Source organism: Vipera berus (assembly GCF_964194415.1).
Source record: "Vipera berus genome assembly, chromosome: 1".
Taxonomy (NCBI): Eukaryota; Metazoa; Chordata; class Lepidosauria; order Squamata; family Viperidae; genus Vipera; species Vipera berus.
In genome coordinates, this window is record NC_138202.1 from 309,705,691 (window position 1) to 309,725,894 (window position 20,204).

General features: G+C 34.6%; 1 protein-coding gene across 4 annotated transcripts in view; it reads left to right on the forward strand.

The window, feature by feature from the left end:
• Positions 1 to 20,204, forward strand: part of GPATCH2 (G-patch domain containing 2) — a 107,054-nt gene that overhangs the window by 52,193 nt on the left and 34,657 nt on the right. For all 4 annotated transcript variants that reach the window (XR_014024507.1, XM_081312888.1, XM_081312889.1 and 1 more), the window contains 3 exons: positions 9,584 to 9,651; positions 13,062 to 13,101; positions 15,328 to 15,398. Coding sequence is in view for 3 of the 4 variants with exons in the window: in XM_081312888.1 (XP_081169014.1) it covers positions 9,584 to 9,651; positions 13,062 to 13,101; positions 15,328 to 15,398 (179 nt within the window). In the remaining variant the exon portion in view is untranslated. The remainder of the gene's footprint in view (positions 1 to 9,583; positions 9,652 to 13,061; positions 13,102 to 15,327; positions 15,399 to 20,204) is intronic.

Consider the following 20,204-nt stretch of genomic DNA (forward strand, 5'->3'; position numbering starts at 1 on the left):
TTGGATGGAAGTCTATTAGACAAAAACACATAAGCTTATCTACAATGGAGGCTGAATTTTCATGTCTATCAGTGTTATGTACAGAACTGCTAGTGTACAAACAATTATTGTTAGATATGGGTTTAAATGTAAATGATCCATTTATTGTGTATGAGGACAATCAAGCTGCAATAAAGATGGCTAATAATGCTGCAGTAAGAACAAGATCTAAACATACTGATCTTCGTTATTTAAATGTCAGACAATGTGTCAAAGATAAATTAATACAGTTAGAGTATTGTCCATCTGATGTAAATATTGCAGACCATTTTACGAAGGTACAAAGTGCTGTGAAACACAATGCTAATTGTGAAAGAATGTGCATAAGATTGTAAGAGTTATATATTATTCTACCCAAAGGGGAGAATGTTAGGCATATGGTGTTAGCCTACAATGTTGGGTTGAAAATATATTAACCATAATGCTATGGCTTTAAGAAGTTAATTGGCCAATGGGTGTGTAAGTGTTCTCATGGCCATAAGAGGAAGCTAGGAACGTAGCTTCTCTCTCTCTCTGAATTCACTGATCTCTACTATTACTGTTTTTGCTCTGCTGTTGGTTTACTACTGTTGTAAACCTGAACTGTGTATTGACCTCTGGACCGGTAAGAAGACTTTGTAGTTTGGATTACTCCTTGGACTGTTGCTATTGTGTATGACTTGGACTGTTTATTTTTGACTGTGCATTTTTGTTTTTACACCACCTCAAAGTAAAATACTTTTTGCTTTTAGAACTCAGTGTATTTCTGTGTGTGATTTTTACTGCTCTCAGTGCCCTTCCTTGTCTGTGCAACTCTTTGGTAGCACAAGGAGACCTCTGCACAATAAATTCCTTAACACATATGCACACCGTCTTATACAGCTAATCCCTTTGTATAAGCATACGTAGTATTCTGTTGTACTGTAGGTTTAGAAACTATCAAATGAGCAGTGAGCTCGGCAGTATTAAACTACCAACAGAGATGTGATTTAATTTGCTTTATAGAATATAAGAACACATATTGTGGAAACCACAAACAATCAAGCAATCAAGTCTTTCTGGTTATCTGTTGCCACCATTCCTTGTGCACAGAGATTCTCACTGCAGCTATTACTATAAAACGTTCCCTAAGTACATAAAGGCTCTAATCGTTAAGATTTTTATTACCAGCCACCCATACAGAGCTGCAAATTGCCTTGTTTCAGATTTATTATGTATTACTCCAGAAATTCTATAAAGATCAAAAGAACTGATTACAATGTTGACCTTTGCATTAACTCATCTGAATTTAAATTCAAGTGTTTGATTTGGGAAAATAAGTCCATTTATCATAGGTCTGCTACTGAGGGGATTGTGCAGCCCTGATTGGGAGTGCTGAAACCAAATTCATTTATTGAACGTGGGCTTGAAAATTGTTTGTAGGACAAGAGAAACAAAAGTTTGACCTGTTATTCTGGTGTGTCGAGGGAACAATGTAGCAGTTGCCCTTTTCAAAACATTTAGTGGTCAATCTGAAGATATATGATATTAATAATTAAGACAGGGAGACAGGTAAATTATAATTAGGCTTAACACAAATTATCTTTTTTAGATGTGAGAAAAAGTAATACAATATAAAGGTTACAGCTAAAAGATGTGGTAGAAAGGAATTGGCACTGTGAAGTAGTGGAAATATTTTTTCTCTCTGATAGTATGCATTTACAATATATTTCTGTTGCCCATAATTTACAGCATATGCAGTATACATGATTAATAAATACATAAAATGTAGTGAGGATAATATCCATTCCTTTATCTTGACACATTCACCAAAAATGTAAGGCAAAAGATGAAAGTGGAGTTTTTTTTCCAACTAAAATTAATTATTAATTGGTTAAAATGCTCATTTCAGGATGAGGGGTACATTATGAGGGGTACATTATGTATTTTAAATGCACTCAGTTTCATTTGCAAAGTATAAAGTATATAAATAGAAAAAAAATATTTTTTTTGCCAAACTCAAACAGATATATTGAAATGATTGAAAAAAAATAGGAAATTCAGAGAATATGAGTAAAGTGTTAAAGGACTATGTATTCCTTCAACATATTTTTGTGAAGTGCTTGTCAAGTTAATAAGTAAACAAACTCATTTTCTGTCTAATTATTCTGTCCATTGCATTTTCTAGGTCTTAAAACTAAAATTATTTCCTAAAAGTTTAATGACGCCATCTTGGCTCAACTCTTTCATTAATGCCTGAAGTTAGTGCAAAAATTGTGCTGTACAGTAATAGTGCTTGCATTCACTTTTGGTTCTCTCCTTTCATATATTGTTATTTATTATCAATTTGTTTTCTTATTTGTTTCTCCCTTCTTTTTTCCCCATGCATTTTTCCCATTGAAATAGTAGAATGTAAATGTAGATTAGGTCCATTTGTGTGTTTTTGTGGAGAGGAGTTCTATTTTCACATATTCATGAGTACCAGCTTGTGAAAAAATAATATTTATGTTTTGTTCTAAAGATAAGCAATTCCAAAAAGATGTCCATAAAGGCTGAAAGTGGCTTTTTCCTCTGCATTTCTTTCCCCCCTTAAAGGGTGTGAAGCAGAAAGACTTTGAATAAAACATTCCTGTGACATATACAGACAAAAAATCTTATTGGTGTTTGTAGATGTGACGGGTCAGATGTCTGTCAATAGTGAGGTACTAGTACATGGCATGACAGCATGTTTGCTGGGTACTCTGTCATGCTATTCTGTCCATGAACAATTTAATGAAAAGGAGAAGCAGGTGGAATCCGAATCTGATTTCTAGTGTGAAATAAGCTTGCCTTGTTGCATGGTTTATGGTGATTTAGAACTGTCAAGGCACTTTCAACAGCTGGTAAGATGGACAGGTTTTACTAGCAAAACTGAGCCACATTTTAACCGAGGGAGCTTCATGAAATGTTTTGAATGTATCATAGTACTATTTGGGAAATTGAGTAATATCTATATGATATTGTACTGCTGCTAAATCTCAAATGTTTTGACAGAAGAGTATATTATTATTAATATGATATATATTTCACTTTATTTTTTAAAGAATCAAATCTGGATATTTCAGATCCTGCATGCATGACAATTCATTAGCTGCAAATGTGCTTGGCTATTTCTTGCTTGCAAAATCTCAAATATTTTTATTTTTTTTATTTTATTTTAATTCCATTTATATCCCGCCCTTCTCCGAAGACTCAGGGCGGCTTACAAGCTTAGCAGTCCCATGACATTTAACTACACTAGATTAGGGCCAATTTAAAATTTCACAGCACACGTGATAGACCACAGTTATCAATATTCTCAAACAGATATGCTGCTGTTTTAAAACTACTTTCAGCTTGAGAGCCATTCCATTGTTTACATTCATGTTAAGGACGCATTGTGGGAATTTTAACAGATAACTGGAAGGCTTAAAGTACCTGTTTTATCCTTAGTACACCCAGCCTTTTTGTAAAGGATAAAAAAGAATTTGGATTCTTAGGATCACAAAATGGATGTAGAAGGGCTGCTCATTTTGTATCTTTGGTTCTGGGCTTTTAGCTGTCTTTCTGTGATTGTGAAAGCACTATTGATTGAATTGGCTAAGTAGTAACATCATGAACAATGGGCTTTGGACTTTACCTTAAAGTCATGTTTAAGTAAGTTCTATTAAAGAACCATTTTGAACTGGCAGGAAACTATCCAGCAGAGAAAGAATAGGCCCTGTACATTAAACAGAAAATATCTTTAATATGATATCCAAAGAAGAGGCTACATTTATCTTCACTGAACTACATTTTAAATACAAAACTCTTCTGAAATATAACTGCTAGCTATCAGTGAATGATTAGCTTCTTGAATGTTGTCTTAAATGCTATCTTAAAGCATAATGGTAGCAGGTAATCGTTTGATTTAGATGAAAAGACAAATAATACTATGGGAATGAATATATAATTCTCCCCAATTTAGCAGCAACTCAGAGTTAAGATATTGAAAATTCCTTTAGAACAAGATTATGATCCCTTTTTTCTTGCAAAAGGAGATCCTTGGCCTTCAATAATGAAGTACTTCAGAAAATGGTTAAGGACAAAGCAAAAGTGTTATATATAACACTTGTTATATGTTATTATATAAAGATTACTGAATGGGGCTGGGAAGTAGCTACTTGATTTAGTTATTTTCATATAAAATCAATTATTTTCTTCTATCTGGAGCAGTTGTTATAGAATGATTAAGCAATTTAACTCTTTTCATAAAACAATAAAATCAACCTTGAGTTACTTATCAAGTAATACAAAGTAATAAAGGTGGAATCAAAAATAACTTTTAAAAAACCCGTCACATCATGGACTGGTGTGAAGCTTTCTAGTATTTTTTAATTAGAAGATAATAGTATAATTCTGCTTTGGAACTTAATTTGGGGGTCTTTATTCATTATTAACAAGGGCTAGAAATCTTTTCTCATGTATGTTCATAGTGGATAATATATTTTTCCTAAGAGTACATATAATTGTAAACTATTGATGAATTAAATAGAATAATTCAAAAATTATTGGGCACCCATTCCGTTTAGTCTAATTTTTTCCCCCAAAGTAATCCCTGTAAACTATCTAAGGCTTCATGTATAGCAAACTTATTTTTAAATAGATTCCAGTGAAACCTGTGTGATTTACTTCCATTTTACATTGTTAAAATCAGATTGTAAACATTCAACATTATTTAATGTTTCTAAATCCTCTAATACATTTATTTTTGTATGTCTTATACCACTTTTTTTAAAAAAATATTCACGATAGAAAGGTTTTATAAGCAATCCCTTCCCTAGCACTCTCCTTTTGTGTGGTATATATTTCATGCTAATAATCAAGGATTACTGTGGGTCAGCATGTCATATCCCAATGGTGTCTAGTGAGATGGAAGGTTATCTTATATGTCAGCTAGATAACCCTGTGAACAATTTTGAGCAGTCAAGATAATGGGACTGAATTCTGAAGCAAAGTAGAACTCTAAAATAAGGCCAGAAATATCCCAGAATACAGTGCTATGTGTCTGCAAAATAATATTTCTTACAACTACAGTCACCTTTTGGCATCATTAGTCATTTAGGTCTGACAACATTCTCCCTAACAGGGTACAATTAAGGGAATGGTAGAATCAAGTGCATACTCCCATAGTGAACAAGAGAACAAACCTTAAGTCCTGACAGTGCTTACTTAAAACTTAAAACTAATTTCCATTAAAAAATAAATGATTTTTTTCAAAGAATATATATTGAGATGTAGAATAGTTACACGATACAATTAAATGATACAATATTACATTGAAGGTATGTCTTCCATACATTTGTGTTTTAGGGCAAAACTGACAAGATTTTTCACAGGCATACATTGGTGTAAAAATTTGCTATATGTAATCAGGAGTGTTACCCCTAAATAAGCATTCCTTTGCTAACATACCTTATTGATTAGATCTTTCAATAAATATTAACAAATATCTTGTGACACCTTAAAAACTGACATGTATTATGTTTTAAGATTCTGTGGATTATAATCTGTTTCATCAGATAAAACTGAGTATTATCCTTATTTGAGAAGCATAATTTCTTGGCATTGGTCATCTAATGGTGGCTTGGAGTTATTTTATATTGGCATCAACTGTACCTGGTTCCAGGTGTTTCTGATTTATAACTTCCTGTATTAATCCAATAAGACTGAAACATTCACTGTATTCTCTCCTGAAATAAAACATGAATAGGCAGGTTTGTTCGAGTTGTATTGTCCTGTACAGATTCTAGGACTTGGATTGGACGTTTTTTTTTTGCTTTGTTTTTGTACATAGGACTTTCCTCTAAGCGCAAAAATCACACAGTAATGCACTACAACATTTAAAATAAATAGGATTTTTGTCCTTCATTTTAGTTCAATTTTTTTTATTATAATACACCAGTGTCAATCAAGCAGGAATTCAGCCTAAAAGCTCATCACTTCTTGATTGCTTGTTGCAATTATGAAAAGTAAGAAATAGTAAGACTAGATGTATAGAAGATTAGATTCAAGTTGTTTCCTGAGCTTGCTTTGTTTGTAAGTATAATAGTGACACCAAAGAAAACAAAAGTTGAGTAATTGGCTGCCTCTCCCTGCTTTATCATCGGTACTAATTTGTATTTACAAGTCTCTTGTTTGAAAAAATATATATATAAAATGCACTTTGTGTTTCCTCTTTATACTTCTATATAAATGATCTTGTTCATGCCTTAGTGTTATAGAAAGAGATTACATACAGAACATCGATAGCATCTTGAAATGAATAAACTTTGTAGGTGATAAATGAAAGAAGCCTCATACAAAGGTATTTCTCTTCAGCTACTCTGAAAGTGCTATCATAATAATAGATGACAAGGTGACTTATATAGCCCTTGGTCAGCCAGTAGAGGCCACTCACTGCGTGCTACATAAAGCTGGACGCTGATTTGGCAATATATTTTTCCTTCTTTATGTCTCTATATACTCACTCTAAACATAGTACAATTACCTCATCTGAGCCTGCCGACATCTTTCTAACTTTTTTGTTGTTCTTCACATCAAGATTTTTACTCTAACTGAATAAACTGAACAGAATTGTTTAATTACAGCTCCAATATTCTTTCTGTATGGCAGCTTTCTAGGATTGTGTAAATACATTTGTCCATTTGCATGTTATGTGTAACATTATTCTGAATTTTAAATGATTAGAATTTGTGCGTCTTAACCAAAAACGTATGTCATAGCATATTTTTTCTGCATGTTCAACTCTCCCAAAGGGATATTTTAAAGAGTAATTTATTTAAAAATTTCTGACTGATGTCTGTATACTTTGAAATAAGCACATAATTTTGCCCACATACAGATAGTCTTCAACTTACAACCATTCATTTAGGGACCATTCGAAGTTACAGTGGTATTGAAAAAAGTGACTTATGACCATTTTTCATATTTGCAATTGTTGCAGCATCCTCATGGTCACAGGATCAGAATTCAGACACTTGGTAACACGGGTCTATTTATGATGGTTGCAGTGTTCCAGGGTGATCACCTTTTGCAGCCTTTTTGACAAGCAAAGTTAATGGAGAAGTGAGATTCTGTTAACAACCATGTTACTAACTTAACAACTGCAGTGAGTCACTTAACCACTGTGGCAAGAAAGGTCATAAAATGGGACAAAGTCCAATAATTGTCTTGCTTATCAATGTAAATTTGGGGCTCAAATGTGGTCATAAAAGTTGAGGACTACCTGTATATAAATTTGCCAGAATGCTCTGACTTGGAGCTGACACATTTGAAACCCCAGTTTACTTCCAAATAATATCATATATGTCTTCTCCACCTACAAATCCGTAAATCCACCACAATCGCTCAGTTTTTACAACTGCTGATAGCATCAAGAATACGTTCTTACATGTTCAAGAGGAGAAAGACTGCACTGAATTTTTATTCACTTCCCAAGTGGAACCAAACTGTTAGGAATAAATGCAAGCAAAGGAAAAGCTTCTCCCACCCTACCCTAAAATATTTTTTGATACATGGAAAATAATCTGAATAACATTCAACTGTTGACTGCATAAAACATGCTTTTGTTTTGTGTACATTGTGTGGGTTTGTAAATTGTGTTTTGTTTGGTGTTCATATTTTCCTTATCCTTTCCAATATATCTAAATGACTTTTCATGGAATTTCCACATTTATTAAATTATGGATTATGTAGTTTGGCAAGCTTGGGGCTTAGAAACATTTTTCTGTAAGTATGGCTAGAGGTAAACAACCATTTTTAGTTCAGAAAATAGCTTCTGCTTCTGTCAACACATTGTTTATTTTCTCCATGAGATAAAAAGTTCAGTTTTCTGATATTTGTACCAAGATAAAGTCAGTAAACAAGATTAATATAGTGTGGAAAAGGTTGTCAGCAGCCCTGGCAAAGGAAATAAGTTGCCTGTACACAGAACATACTGTAAACTGAATAAAAGTGTCAGGTCCACCATGAGATAATGTGATCATGAACCTCTAACAAAGCATGACATAGGCACAGTCGGCTTTTCTTATAGCCACAGTGTAGAAAATGGATTACTATATTCCAGGGATACCCACTGGAATAGCATGAAAACCTCATTTTGAGTTTAATGCAGGATGTAACTCGAGAGCTGCGCCAAATGTTTACCGGCAATGTTAAAATAACTGTTAAACTGTTAATGTTATAAACAGTCAATCATATCAGTTACTATGATTTTGGTATCATTGATATTTCATAACCACCAATTAACCTTTCATAGCTCAGCTTATATTATTTTAAAAAGTAAGGAGATCTAGGGGTAAGGTAAGTAAGTAAGTGATGTGAAATTACAATGACAGAAATATATTTGTATGTCCTTCTTGCTTAGTGATATTTAACATTTCAGGAAGTATCAGCAATTTGTCACCGTTTTTAACAAAAAATAAACATGTTGTTATGTTATCTCTGGATGCCTCTGTTCTGTGCCAGAAACCCTGACACTAGACCACATAAATGTTTCATTATCAAAAATTGATAAATTGTACCATTTGTAATTCTGGGGATTGAAAATATTAGAGGTTGCCCTTGTTTATACCAGTTCAGAATCAAATTGTCTTCTGCACCTAAGTAGATGGGCTGGCATTACTGGAAACTGTTGATGAGGCAATTACAATTCTACATCAGGCATGAAAATCTCCATCCCATAGCTGTCTGTTTTAGGCCTCTTGCACAACCTTTCTGCCTTCACATAGAGAAATGGGCTCATTTTGACACCAGTTCTTGGGTATAATTTTGTATAGGGAGTTTGCTAATTGTGCATATACATTGCCACGGGAAGTTTTCTAACTTTTGGTCATAATTTTGAAATTTTCCAAGCATGTGTTTGACCTATACCACTGATCATATTTGTTATCCTACATTTTATCCTGCATTTAAATCTTAAATAAATCCCTTCTCTGTAGCATTTTATGGATTGTTTAGATCCCATGTAGAAGTGAAGTTATTAAAAACTGAAGCAGCACAAGGACTTCTTTGGCTATTTTTTTTAGTGTCATTGGGGTGCATTGTAATTTCACATTAGTTACTCACCCCTAGATCTCCTTACTTTTAAAATAATTTAAGCTAAGCTACAAAAGGTTAATTGATGGTTATGAATTGAGTAGTGCATCTCTTAGAGCCACTATGTGCTCTCTTCATTCTGGAGTCTTGGGTAGCAGAAAAAGCTTAATTATAAATAACCCTTGTGGTTTTCTATGCCCATTACTGCTATACAATGCAGTATTTTATGCCCATCCTTTGGATGTTCATTGATAATTCTGATAACTTCTTCAAAATAATGTAGAAATACAGAAGACTGGAATAGCCTTGCTGGAATATACTATGGACTGGGTCTGCTCAGGATATCTTATATTCAAAGAAGCTTGGTATACAAACTGGTATCTCCACAATCAGCATCTGTAATATCTTAGTATTTCAAAATAAATATTTTTCATGCTTTAAATACTTTTAAATTCCAATACACAACTTATAATACTTGTGATTCTTTTAGATTACTACAACAGGCTCATGTAGTAACAAAAAAGCCGTGCTTTTATCACAGGAATTCCATCACCATGAGTAAGTGTCTGTATTATTCTTTCATTATTTCTTTTAGCTTCCTTTGCATATCTCCCAGTTTGAATTATATATTAAATTTCATCCTAATTATCCAGTCAAAAGTGCTGTTCTTTCCAGTATTTTTGTGGAGAAACATATGTGTTAATTTTAAAACAGCTCAATTTCTTGAGTGCATGTATTTTTGTTATTTTCCATCCTAGAATCAGAGTGTTACCTGAAGATAAAGGAAGCACTGTATCTTATCTAGCTTAGGTCTGTCCAGATATACTTTCTTATTTCTTTGCTTTTGCTTTTGAAATAAGAATAGGGATAAAAGGAGAGTGATTTAGAGAAGTGCACAAGCTGCTTTGAAACACTGATTTTGGAATAAGTGTTCCAAGTATTAGAATCCCCTGCAAGAAATATTGGAAATTAAATGCAAAATCACCAAGTATAGCACGTAAAAATGCAAGTAGAAAAATAGGGACCACTACGGTGGGAAGGTAACAGCGTTCCGTGCGCCTTTGGTGTCTAGTCATGCCAGCCACATGACCACGGAGACGTCCTCGGACAAACGCTGGCTCTTTGGCTTTGAAACAGAGATGAACACTGGCCCCTAGAGTTGGAAACGACTAGCACGCATGTGCGGGGGAACCTTTACCTTTTATATATGTATGTTAATTTGAGAGTGGTGATAATACTGTGTCTTGGTATCATTTAAGTTACTAAAAATTGTAGCAATTTTAAAAAGCAACTAGTGATACCAAAATGTGCTTAATGCTTAGATTTCTCTCCTCTTGCTAAAGCTCTGATTATCTTAAGTAACAAAGCTGATTGAATTGGGAAGGGAAAAATAATACATGTTTTTCATTTTAAACTGTGGTGTAGTTCTCAAAGTATTCTATAATACAATAAATAGACATGATACCACAAAGGAACATAAACTGAAGATGCAGTTCTATGTACATGAATTGTATTGAATATCATTGAAATCTATAGCTTTAATTCTGATTAAACTTTCTCTAAATGATGTGTATATGTGTGCAAAAGTATTAAATCCAAAATGCTAATATATGTGTGTGTGTGTGTGTGAATATATATATATATATATATATATATATATATATATTTGTTTTCTGAGGTTTTTGCGGGTGTTTGTAGATCTTTGGTCATTCGGGTTTTTCCCCACATAGAATTGGAGGTATCAGGGCAACATTTTGATGAAATCTCATCCGTCATCCTCAGGCTGGTGACTTCAGCTTCATTCTTCTGGGAAGAATGAAGCTGAAGTCACCAGCCTGAGGATGACGGATGAGATTTCGTCGAAACGTTGCCCTGATACCTCCAATTCTACGTGGGCAAAAACCCGAATGACCAAAGATCTACATATATATATAGGCATATTTACTTAAAGTATAAAATCTTTGAACACCGGGATGGATAAAAAACAGTCATCTATTGCTAAAAGATTATAATAAGCAATAAAAAGTAGCCGTTTAAAGCATATCTACCTAATCTAAGCTTTCACTGGTCCTCTGCCAGCATCATCAGAGAAAGCATTGAAGGTTTGAAAAAACATTGGTAAGCCTGTTTGGTTCCGTGCTGTGCTCATTGGCCGCATAATGGACCTTGCTTTAGCCGATCATGATTGTTCTGACTGTCTCGCATCACTTCCCTTGCAATCCGGTCTTACTGTCCCTTTTTTTATCTTTCTCCTCCCTATCTGTTTTGGTTTGACTAACTTAACTGATCTTGTTTTCTTTTGTTGTTCCTCATCCAATGTCATAGCTGTTGGTATTTGTATTTCCTTGTTCTCTGTGTCCTCCTTCTCTATCCTTCTTGCTTGTGATTGGCCATTCTGTGCTATGCCTGGGTTTCCCTCTTGACTCCCTTCCGTGATTTCTGCAAACAGCTCCCCGCCCCAATTCACTTGCACGTATGACTTTCTTTCAGTGCTTATCCACTGATCTTTATCTGATCCCTGGATTAGTCACCCCAATGTTTTTTGTTTATTTATGTCCTGCCCTTGCTTTCTGCTATCTGATTTAGTTAATCTTGCTGTATTTGGACATTCTTTGTGTGTTGGTGGTGTATGTGTGTTGCGGCGCTCTCTTTCCTTGGTTCACCCATATCTGTTCAATTGGGGTTGTCTTCAGATCATTCCTTGTCTTCTCGGCTACTTGTTGCATGATCAGTATTTTTTTTTATTATTTTAATTCCATTTATATCCCGCCCTTCTCCGAAGACTCAGGGCGGCTTACAAACTTAGCAGTAGCCTTCATTCTATGTATATGCCTGCTTATTAGGGCTTTCACACACACCCCAAGCGGCATTATTACAAAGTCAGCTTAATTGCCCCCAACAATCTGGGTCCTCATTTTACCTACCTCGGAAGGATGGAAGGCTGAGTCAACCTTGAGCCTGGTGGGATGCGAACCTGAACTAATTGCAGGCAGCTGGTGTTACTTAAGGAGGCATTAGCCCACTGCTCCACCAAGGTATTTTCTTTTTCATATGAGTCGCGTTATCGTCTGTTTGCTGTATTTCTTTCGATGGGTCATGCATTCGCTGGTTATTTTCCTGGCCTTGGGATGGTCGCTTCATTGTGCCTGTCCGTCCATCCATTCCTGTTAAGCTCCTGTCTTCCAAGTGCTCTCCATCTGTTTGTGCGTGCACATGACGTTGTCTTCTCTTCCCTCCCCTCACATTATCCGCCTCTGATCTTCGGGAGTTATTGCATGATTATTTGTCGTCTGTTCCTGTTTTTCGGGCTCGGTGGGTTGTTGTGTTTTAGATATCTCTTCCGGTGTCCTGGTTGTCCAACTTTGATTTCTTTTGCGAGACAGTCAGAACAATCACGATTGGCTAGAGCAAGGTCCATCACGCGGCCAATGAGCAAAGCGCGGAACCAAACAGGCTTACCAACATTTTTTCAAACCTTAAATGCTTTCTCTGATGACGCTGGCAGAGGACCAGCGAAAGCTTAGATTAGGTAGATATGCTTTAAACGGTTACTTTTTATTGCTTATTATAATCTTTTAGCAATAAATGACTGTTTTTTATCCATCCCGGTGTTCGAAGATTTTATACTTTAAATATATATATTTAATATATATATTAAATTTTCTGTAGCCCAAACATAGAGAAAGGTTTATCAGATGTATTATATAAAGAATTGCAGAATGGCATGCTGCTGTTTAATGTATATTCACTTGCTTAAACAGTACTAACTTAAAGAATGAGATACATTGCTATGAAAACTATTACAGACCTTGAGTGTTCTGTAAAATATCCTATTTAAATAATTCATAGCCAAAGGGTACTTTTTTTCTGGTGGACAATAAAATACCCAAGAGCACGCACAGGCTGGTCATAGGACAGCTCATGCTTCAGTTAGCTGTTACTAACCCCATTTTTCCCCCTTCCCATAGCCATTGGTTTAGCCCTGCGGCTAGAAAGGAACATAGCCAGGTAAGAACCACTTTGATCAAGAACATTTTATTTTATATATTTGAAGGAATTTAACTGTCACTTGTCTGGAGAAATAGGGACACCGATTTGTAAAAGAAGGAGCAAAATCTCCTGATTTTGTACTGAAAATGATTGACTGAAGATATTTAGCAGCAAATAGCTCATTATGAAAGCCTCCTGGGTATGACAGGGTAGAGCCGGCAATTATCAGCAGTTCTTTTTGCTCAAAGAATGTTTCAATCAAGTGCGCAAGTGGATATGTGCTCCCTTGAGAAATAATTCAAAGAGCAATGTAGGGAAACAGGGCCATGTGTATTATCTCCAGATCTATCAGCTCCACCTCAACTTTTCCACACTAAGAATTCTCCCTGTGTTCACAAAACTTGTATGGTCATACTAAAAAGAAGCTGTAAAAAATTCCATTTAATTTCAGGCTGCTTCAGTATGCATAGCAACACATATATTACCAAGTCACTATGAAGACGTTTCAAGTCTCTAAAACTGATAATGAATGAAATGCTTATCATGGAATAGATAGGAAAAGGAGTGGCAGGGATGTTTCAGGGAAGATAAGGGAATCTTTCCTGATCACAGTGTTCCACAACTGCAACAGAGTAGAATTTACAAAATAATGTTCATAAGTATATTAAAAGGATTTTGTTTCCTGAGTCATAGATTTAAAATTATTATAGACTGCTTCTCAAAACAATATAAAACTGAAACGAGTGGGCGATAATTTTGCAAATATATTTTAAGACTAATTACTGTCTGCAGCAGCAGCTCCCTGTCATCTATGAATCCTTCTACACATTGCTGCTGTCATTAACCATAACCGTATCTCACTTTTTTCCATTGATACGGACTGAAAAGAGCTCCAAAAATATATCACTATAATAAGGGAGGGGGCAACAAAATGTAAATTTCAATACAGTATAAGTAAATATAAAGTGATGCATCTTGAAGCTAACAATCTAAGCTTTCATATATACACACTCATACAGTCTGAACTGACAATTATTGACCTGGAAACTTTGAGTCATGGTGAATAGATAACTATATGAAAATATTGATCAAGATGCAGCAGCTGTGAAAAAATGTGATAGGAATAATTAGTAGGTCTCTCTCAACCATTTGGAGGGATGTTTTACAAAATGATCAAAGTCTCTTTCCAAATCCACTGCTCACATTATTTTATTCTCCTGAATTCATGTTACATCTTTTTGAGCATCTCTTTTGTTGCTCTTTGGGAACTGCCATCATTTTCCTATTGTTGCTTTTACAATCTGAAATTCTGGTTGTTTTAAGAAAACAGTTTTAAGAAAACAGTTAACAGAGATCACAATTAAATATTTGCTATAATTTCCCTTTCTCATTTGGCTCTTGAATTCATCTTCCTTAAAGTAATATTATGATAGTGAATAAACATAATGGTGCCCATAGTTATATGTTGTTCACTCATAATATACAACTTTATTATTTAAATGCAGTTTTTTTTAGAAACACAAATTAATCTATGAGAATTATTTTGCACTGCAAACATTTTGGCTTATTTGGAAGATGAAATTAAGAACAATTCTAAATAGTCTGGTAGTTACAACACGGTAATTTAACAAATCCTGCTTAATTTAGCTATTTAGAAACAGGAAAGCCGAGAATGCCAGATTCAAGTCATTTTAAGTTGGCCAATTCTGTTGAAGATGTCAAGAAAAGGAATACAGGAATTGATAGCTAATGGTAAAGCCATAATTAATTCTAAGGAAAAATGTGTGGTGAAAAATGAGCACGTAATGGAGCCATTCCTACAGTAGTGTCTTTTTTGTTCTCTTTTCACTCTTTTGCTCTCAGGAAATGGGAACTTTTTTGAGAAATAAAAAGGTTAGGAAAAAGATTAGTAAACTTCAAATATGTTGGTTTTAATTTCAGTCAGACCACAAAAGCTTTCTTTATAATTTACAAGGAAATATTACCCCCAGCATAAAGTTTGCTGTGCTATCCGGTCACAACAGCAGAGTAGGTGGGAATTGCTGTGGGAATGGATCTTAGTACTATGTCAGCATGGTCATAGGTACATGGAAATAAAATAAAAACAGATCTTAAGGTTTCAGTATATTGCCAGCTATAAGATTATTAGTCTCATTAAAGAAAGCACAAAAGCATAATAAACAGATTTGTACTTCTAAACATTTAAATTTTGTTTTTTATATAAATTCTGAATGTCTTGTGTAGCTTCAACTGTTACGAGATAACCGATCAGAAAGAGGACACAAGAAGAACAATTCAGTAAAAACAGCCAGCAGGTAAGTTTATAATACAGTGCAGTTTACATTCTAATTAAATCACAAGCTAATATTTTACCTAGTTGGATAACTGCTAATCATATAGTGAGATGCAATGACTATCTCTGCCTCTGACTGCTTAAAAGGGAGGCACAGGTAACGCTGAATATAATCTTTTTTATATAATCAGAGAAACAAGTTAATACATATAGAATAAAATAAATATTTGTTTCTTTTTTTTTATGTCTTCTATGTCTGTCTGCTATCTGTTTATCTCCATAGCATATTTAGGAACAGTAAAGCACAACTGTCTTTAAAATGAGATTTGATTTACCATGAATAAAATAGCAGTTCCTCTGTTTATCACATATTTTTCACAAGCATTACAAGTGCAATTACCATTGTTTGTTCACAATACTAGAAATGAGAGTTACAGTTACAGAATCAAAAGGTTGATAGAAATATTAAGACTTGGATTTTATGGCCAGTGAATCCATTAGTAAAATAACACAGTTGATTTTTCCCCCCAAAAAAATTGATCTCTGGAGGATGTGAAAATTGCTCCAATCGGCAGGTTGAGTGATACTAAAGGAAAATATAAAATTAAAATCAATAATCTGTTTGGTGGGGAGTTGTTTATTTATTTAAATATAGCTCACATTTAATCATGTTCTATTTTATCAGATGCATCTTTGTTGAGCTTCAGATTATTTTCATATACCAAGTCAGTTATATTTGTATGTTTATATTATCTTCTATTTTGATACTCTGTAATCATGAGGGTGCTGAAAAATAAAAGTTGGGGCTGAAGATAGATTAGAACAAAAACTTCTGGTGGTAAAGCATTTTTCTTTCATCAGGTTTGTCAAAATCTCTTTTAAAATGAACGATTGTCCGTTTTCTCCTGATGATTCAGATGACTATGTTTTTGTTACATAGATGTAACAAATTCAGTAGCATTAAAGTGATTCTTATTTGACCTTCTAGAAGCAAGATATGGCAATCTTGCCTTTTTTCCACAAATCATCTGTTCATTGGGACAGACTTTTAATTTACCTAAGATAAGAAAATTTTTAATTGCAATACATTTTTGCCAAAAATAAGTGAAACCATCAATTACAGCATTTTTCAACAGCCGTGAATAGATGTGGTTAGTAAAATAATATATTGAATTTTGCATTTCATAACCAGAAATATCATAATTTAATGTGGATTTTGTGGTATATAATAATAGTATCAAAGAGAGAAATACTATGTATGCAATTGGAATATAAAATAGAGGCTATCAGTTGATTTAAAAAAAACTGTGCTTTTTTATATTACCCTGTCCATTGAAATGTCAATCCAATAGAAGAATAATTTCAGGCTCTCTGGACTGAAAAATCCTATGAAAGTAGAGTGAAATTAGGCAAGTAGTGGAGAGCCAATTGGGAAATTAACATGCAGTATTTTGAAAGAAGCAGGCAAAGACCTCGCAAGTTCTAAAAGTGGAGAGGGCCAGTCAGGCTATTAATGGTGAAGGAAAAAGAGAGGTTGGGGTACCATCATTCTGAAACTTTGGGAAAAAATCTTGCCCCTTTCATCTTCTGTTCTGCAACTTGATATGGTTAAACATAAGGAATAGCTGTATCAGGACAGAATGCCCCAAGATCATCCAGATTGACTTGGCTCCAGAGACTAGCAACTAGATCAGACATGTCTAACTCGCGACGTCATATGACATCACGCAACATATCACAGCTTTTTCTCCATTGCCAGCAATGGGGTGGGTGCGGTTTCCTGGTGACATGTCCGGCCTGCGGGCCAGCAGTTTGACACCACTGAACTAGATCCTTTGATCAAAGCACTGGTTTGCCCTAATTTCTTTTTTTCTTTTAAACAAACAAATAAGTACATAAATAGGAAATCTACAGACGTGTTTTATTATCAATTTATTATTACCAAAATGACAACACAAGAAACTTTGCAGTAAAAAGGAAGCAGTTAGAACTTTCTGACAGCAGTTGATAATAGCAGCCTGAGCTTGAAATTCAACTCAGTTTTGACAATTTTAGCTGCTCAACTAATAAATCATTCACCTTATCCCACTTTTATAATCCTGGCTGAGATTTGCAGCAAACAATTTAGTCCCCTTAATGCAGAAGGAGAAATCAATCCAAACTGATTTGAATGCCAGTTTGCTTTGTGAAATTGTACCCAGATACTAGATCAGATAATTAGATCAATCTTGAGCACCCAATGATGTTTTCTTAAGTAACCACTCTCCCTCTCTCACTCTCATAGGATATTTAAATTTCTATCACAGTTTCCAAGCTGAGTAGGGCTTTAACATTAGCTTAGTTTGATGTTCGGCCATCCATTGTTCTAGAAAATAACTTTCATTAACCAATTGTATCTAAAGGCCCAGGCACTTTAGATTCACTGCAGTAACTTCCAAGATTGGTAAAATTAGTACCCAGAGTGTTGGGGGCAATATGCTGATATTGTAAACCACCCGGAGAGTGCTGTAAAGCACTATGTGGTAGTATATAAGACTAAGTGCTATTACTATTTAGTGAAAACACTTCAAAAGAGAGAAAAGTGATTGTGAGGAGGTGGAAAGATAATGTGGTTTGGCTAACAAAGGCTTGATCAGAAATATAGAGTTGATGACATAAAATATCTAAGGCGAGGAGAGGGGATTGATATAATATGATCCATTTTAGAATTCTCAAGTAAATTGTACTTCAACAACTAGAAATGAGTTTAAGCTATTTGTCTCTTTTATGCATTGTTCCTTAACGCAGAAATGTTCCTAAACATAATCTTTTGTTTTAATTAGAATTTTAAAATGAGTTCCTATGCCACAGTAGTAGGAAATTTCCACAAAAAATATTTACCTTTGATTCTGTTTTAAATGCTGTTTCTCAATATTTTCATAGATTTTTTAGCCTTGGTATTCTGAATTTTGTGCTCTGATCAGATTAGTGATTAACATCAGATGTGTGTTACCTGTGACTTCTTTGTAAGACAAAATATTGGTTTAGATTTGCCTTGGCCATAGTCATATATTTCTGATCAATTCCAGCTCATGCCCAATTATATTACATTCCATTAATATAATTCAGCAGATGTTGATATTTAAGTGCTTTCAGGCATTCACATCTTGGACAGCTGTCTTAGAGCTTGGGGAAAAGGCAAACATTTAGAGTTAAATGCTGAACATATGCTTAAATTACTAATTAGAAGCAAGAAAAAAACCCCACTACATTATCCTTTCTGAGGACAGCAAGACTCTAATACAGGTATTTAAAAATCTTTTTTGGTTGGCATAAAGTTCATGAGTCTCTAGAGGCACAGTGATGGAGCACATTAAGAATAACTCTACAATTGGACTTCATTTTTTGGCAGGTTTTCTTTCTCAGAAAAATTACAACCTGCTTACTGCTGCTGACTCTACAAGAGGCTCTGAGTTTGAATAAGGCTTAGAATACTTAGCAGGTGTTAGTGTACTATGCATGGACACAAGTCTATTTGTAAAAGAAAAAGGTTCCTGTCCCACACACAGACACACACTCATGGTCACATTTGTTACTGTTCCTTGTAACAAATGTATTGGCATTAATGGCCTAATCTCAATGTGCTGGAATAAAATGAAAAGTGTGTCAGGATTGAATTCTTCCATCACATGGAACATTTAAGTATATAAAAAGGGATGATCATAGCTCTTCTTGGTAAATACAATAACACTTTGAACAGTGTGGAAGCAGATGTTTCAGTGTGCATTATGTTGATGATGTCATTGTTCTAACTAAGCCTGAGGAAAGACTTCATAACTAGGCAAGCCAATAACTAAATCCAGTGTAGAATTCTGATTATACTTCCTCTGTTCCACATAACCGTAACAGCCATGTCTATTTTCAATTGCATTTTTTTTTATTAAGAAGCAAATTGTTATACAGGCTTTTGTACAATAAGCTAGAAGGAAAAATCAAAACACAGTTAGAAATTTCTTAGTATACCTTTGCCAATGTGTTACATGTATATCCTACAGTTCCTCTAAGCAAGATTTATCCTTACTGCACCTGTCGAGGATCTAAAGCACGGGTGTCAAACTCGTCACGTGATGTGTCGCGACATATCGCAACTCTTTTTGTATTGCCAGCAATGGGGTGGGCCCAGCTTTGGTATGATGAAACCGGCCCACGGGCCGGCAGTTTGACACCCCTGATCTAAAGGCTGAAAGACTTGGATGAAGGTTACATTTTCTACTTCATAGCAGGAACACCTTTTATTTTTAAAGCTGTGTAGAAAGAAATATTTTGGTTGCTGAACTTTACTGTCCTCTGTGTCTTAATAACTCCTTTCAAATACAGCAACAAACAATTTACAATTTTTAATGAACTCAACTATTACTTTCTCTGGATTCCATCCTATATATTGAAAAAAAAAGAGAGAGAGAGAGCTCTCCTATCTTTCTGTCAAAAGCTGAGTGTAAAATAAACTCTTATAAGATAAACACAATGATTTATGCAACTTTATGATTGAAGAGGATTTTTTTTCTACACAGATGCTTCTGCAGTGCTACTTTTTTAAAAAAAAATGGAAAAAATGTCTCAGAAATCTCTTTACAGTTTTGTTTTCTGTTCTGGTATAAAATTGAGTAATACGTTACTTGCAAAATAACTACCGTATATACTTGAGTATAAGCCGAATTTTTCAGCCCACTTTTTGGGCTGAAAAAATCCACTTCGGCTTATACTCCAGTCAACAAAAAAAAAAGAACTTACCGAGGACTTGCGCGCGGCCGAGCTACTTTGCCTGACGCTGCTGGGGTCGCCCGGGCGC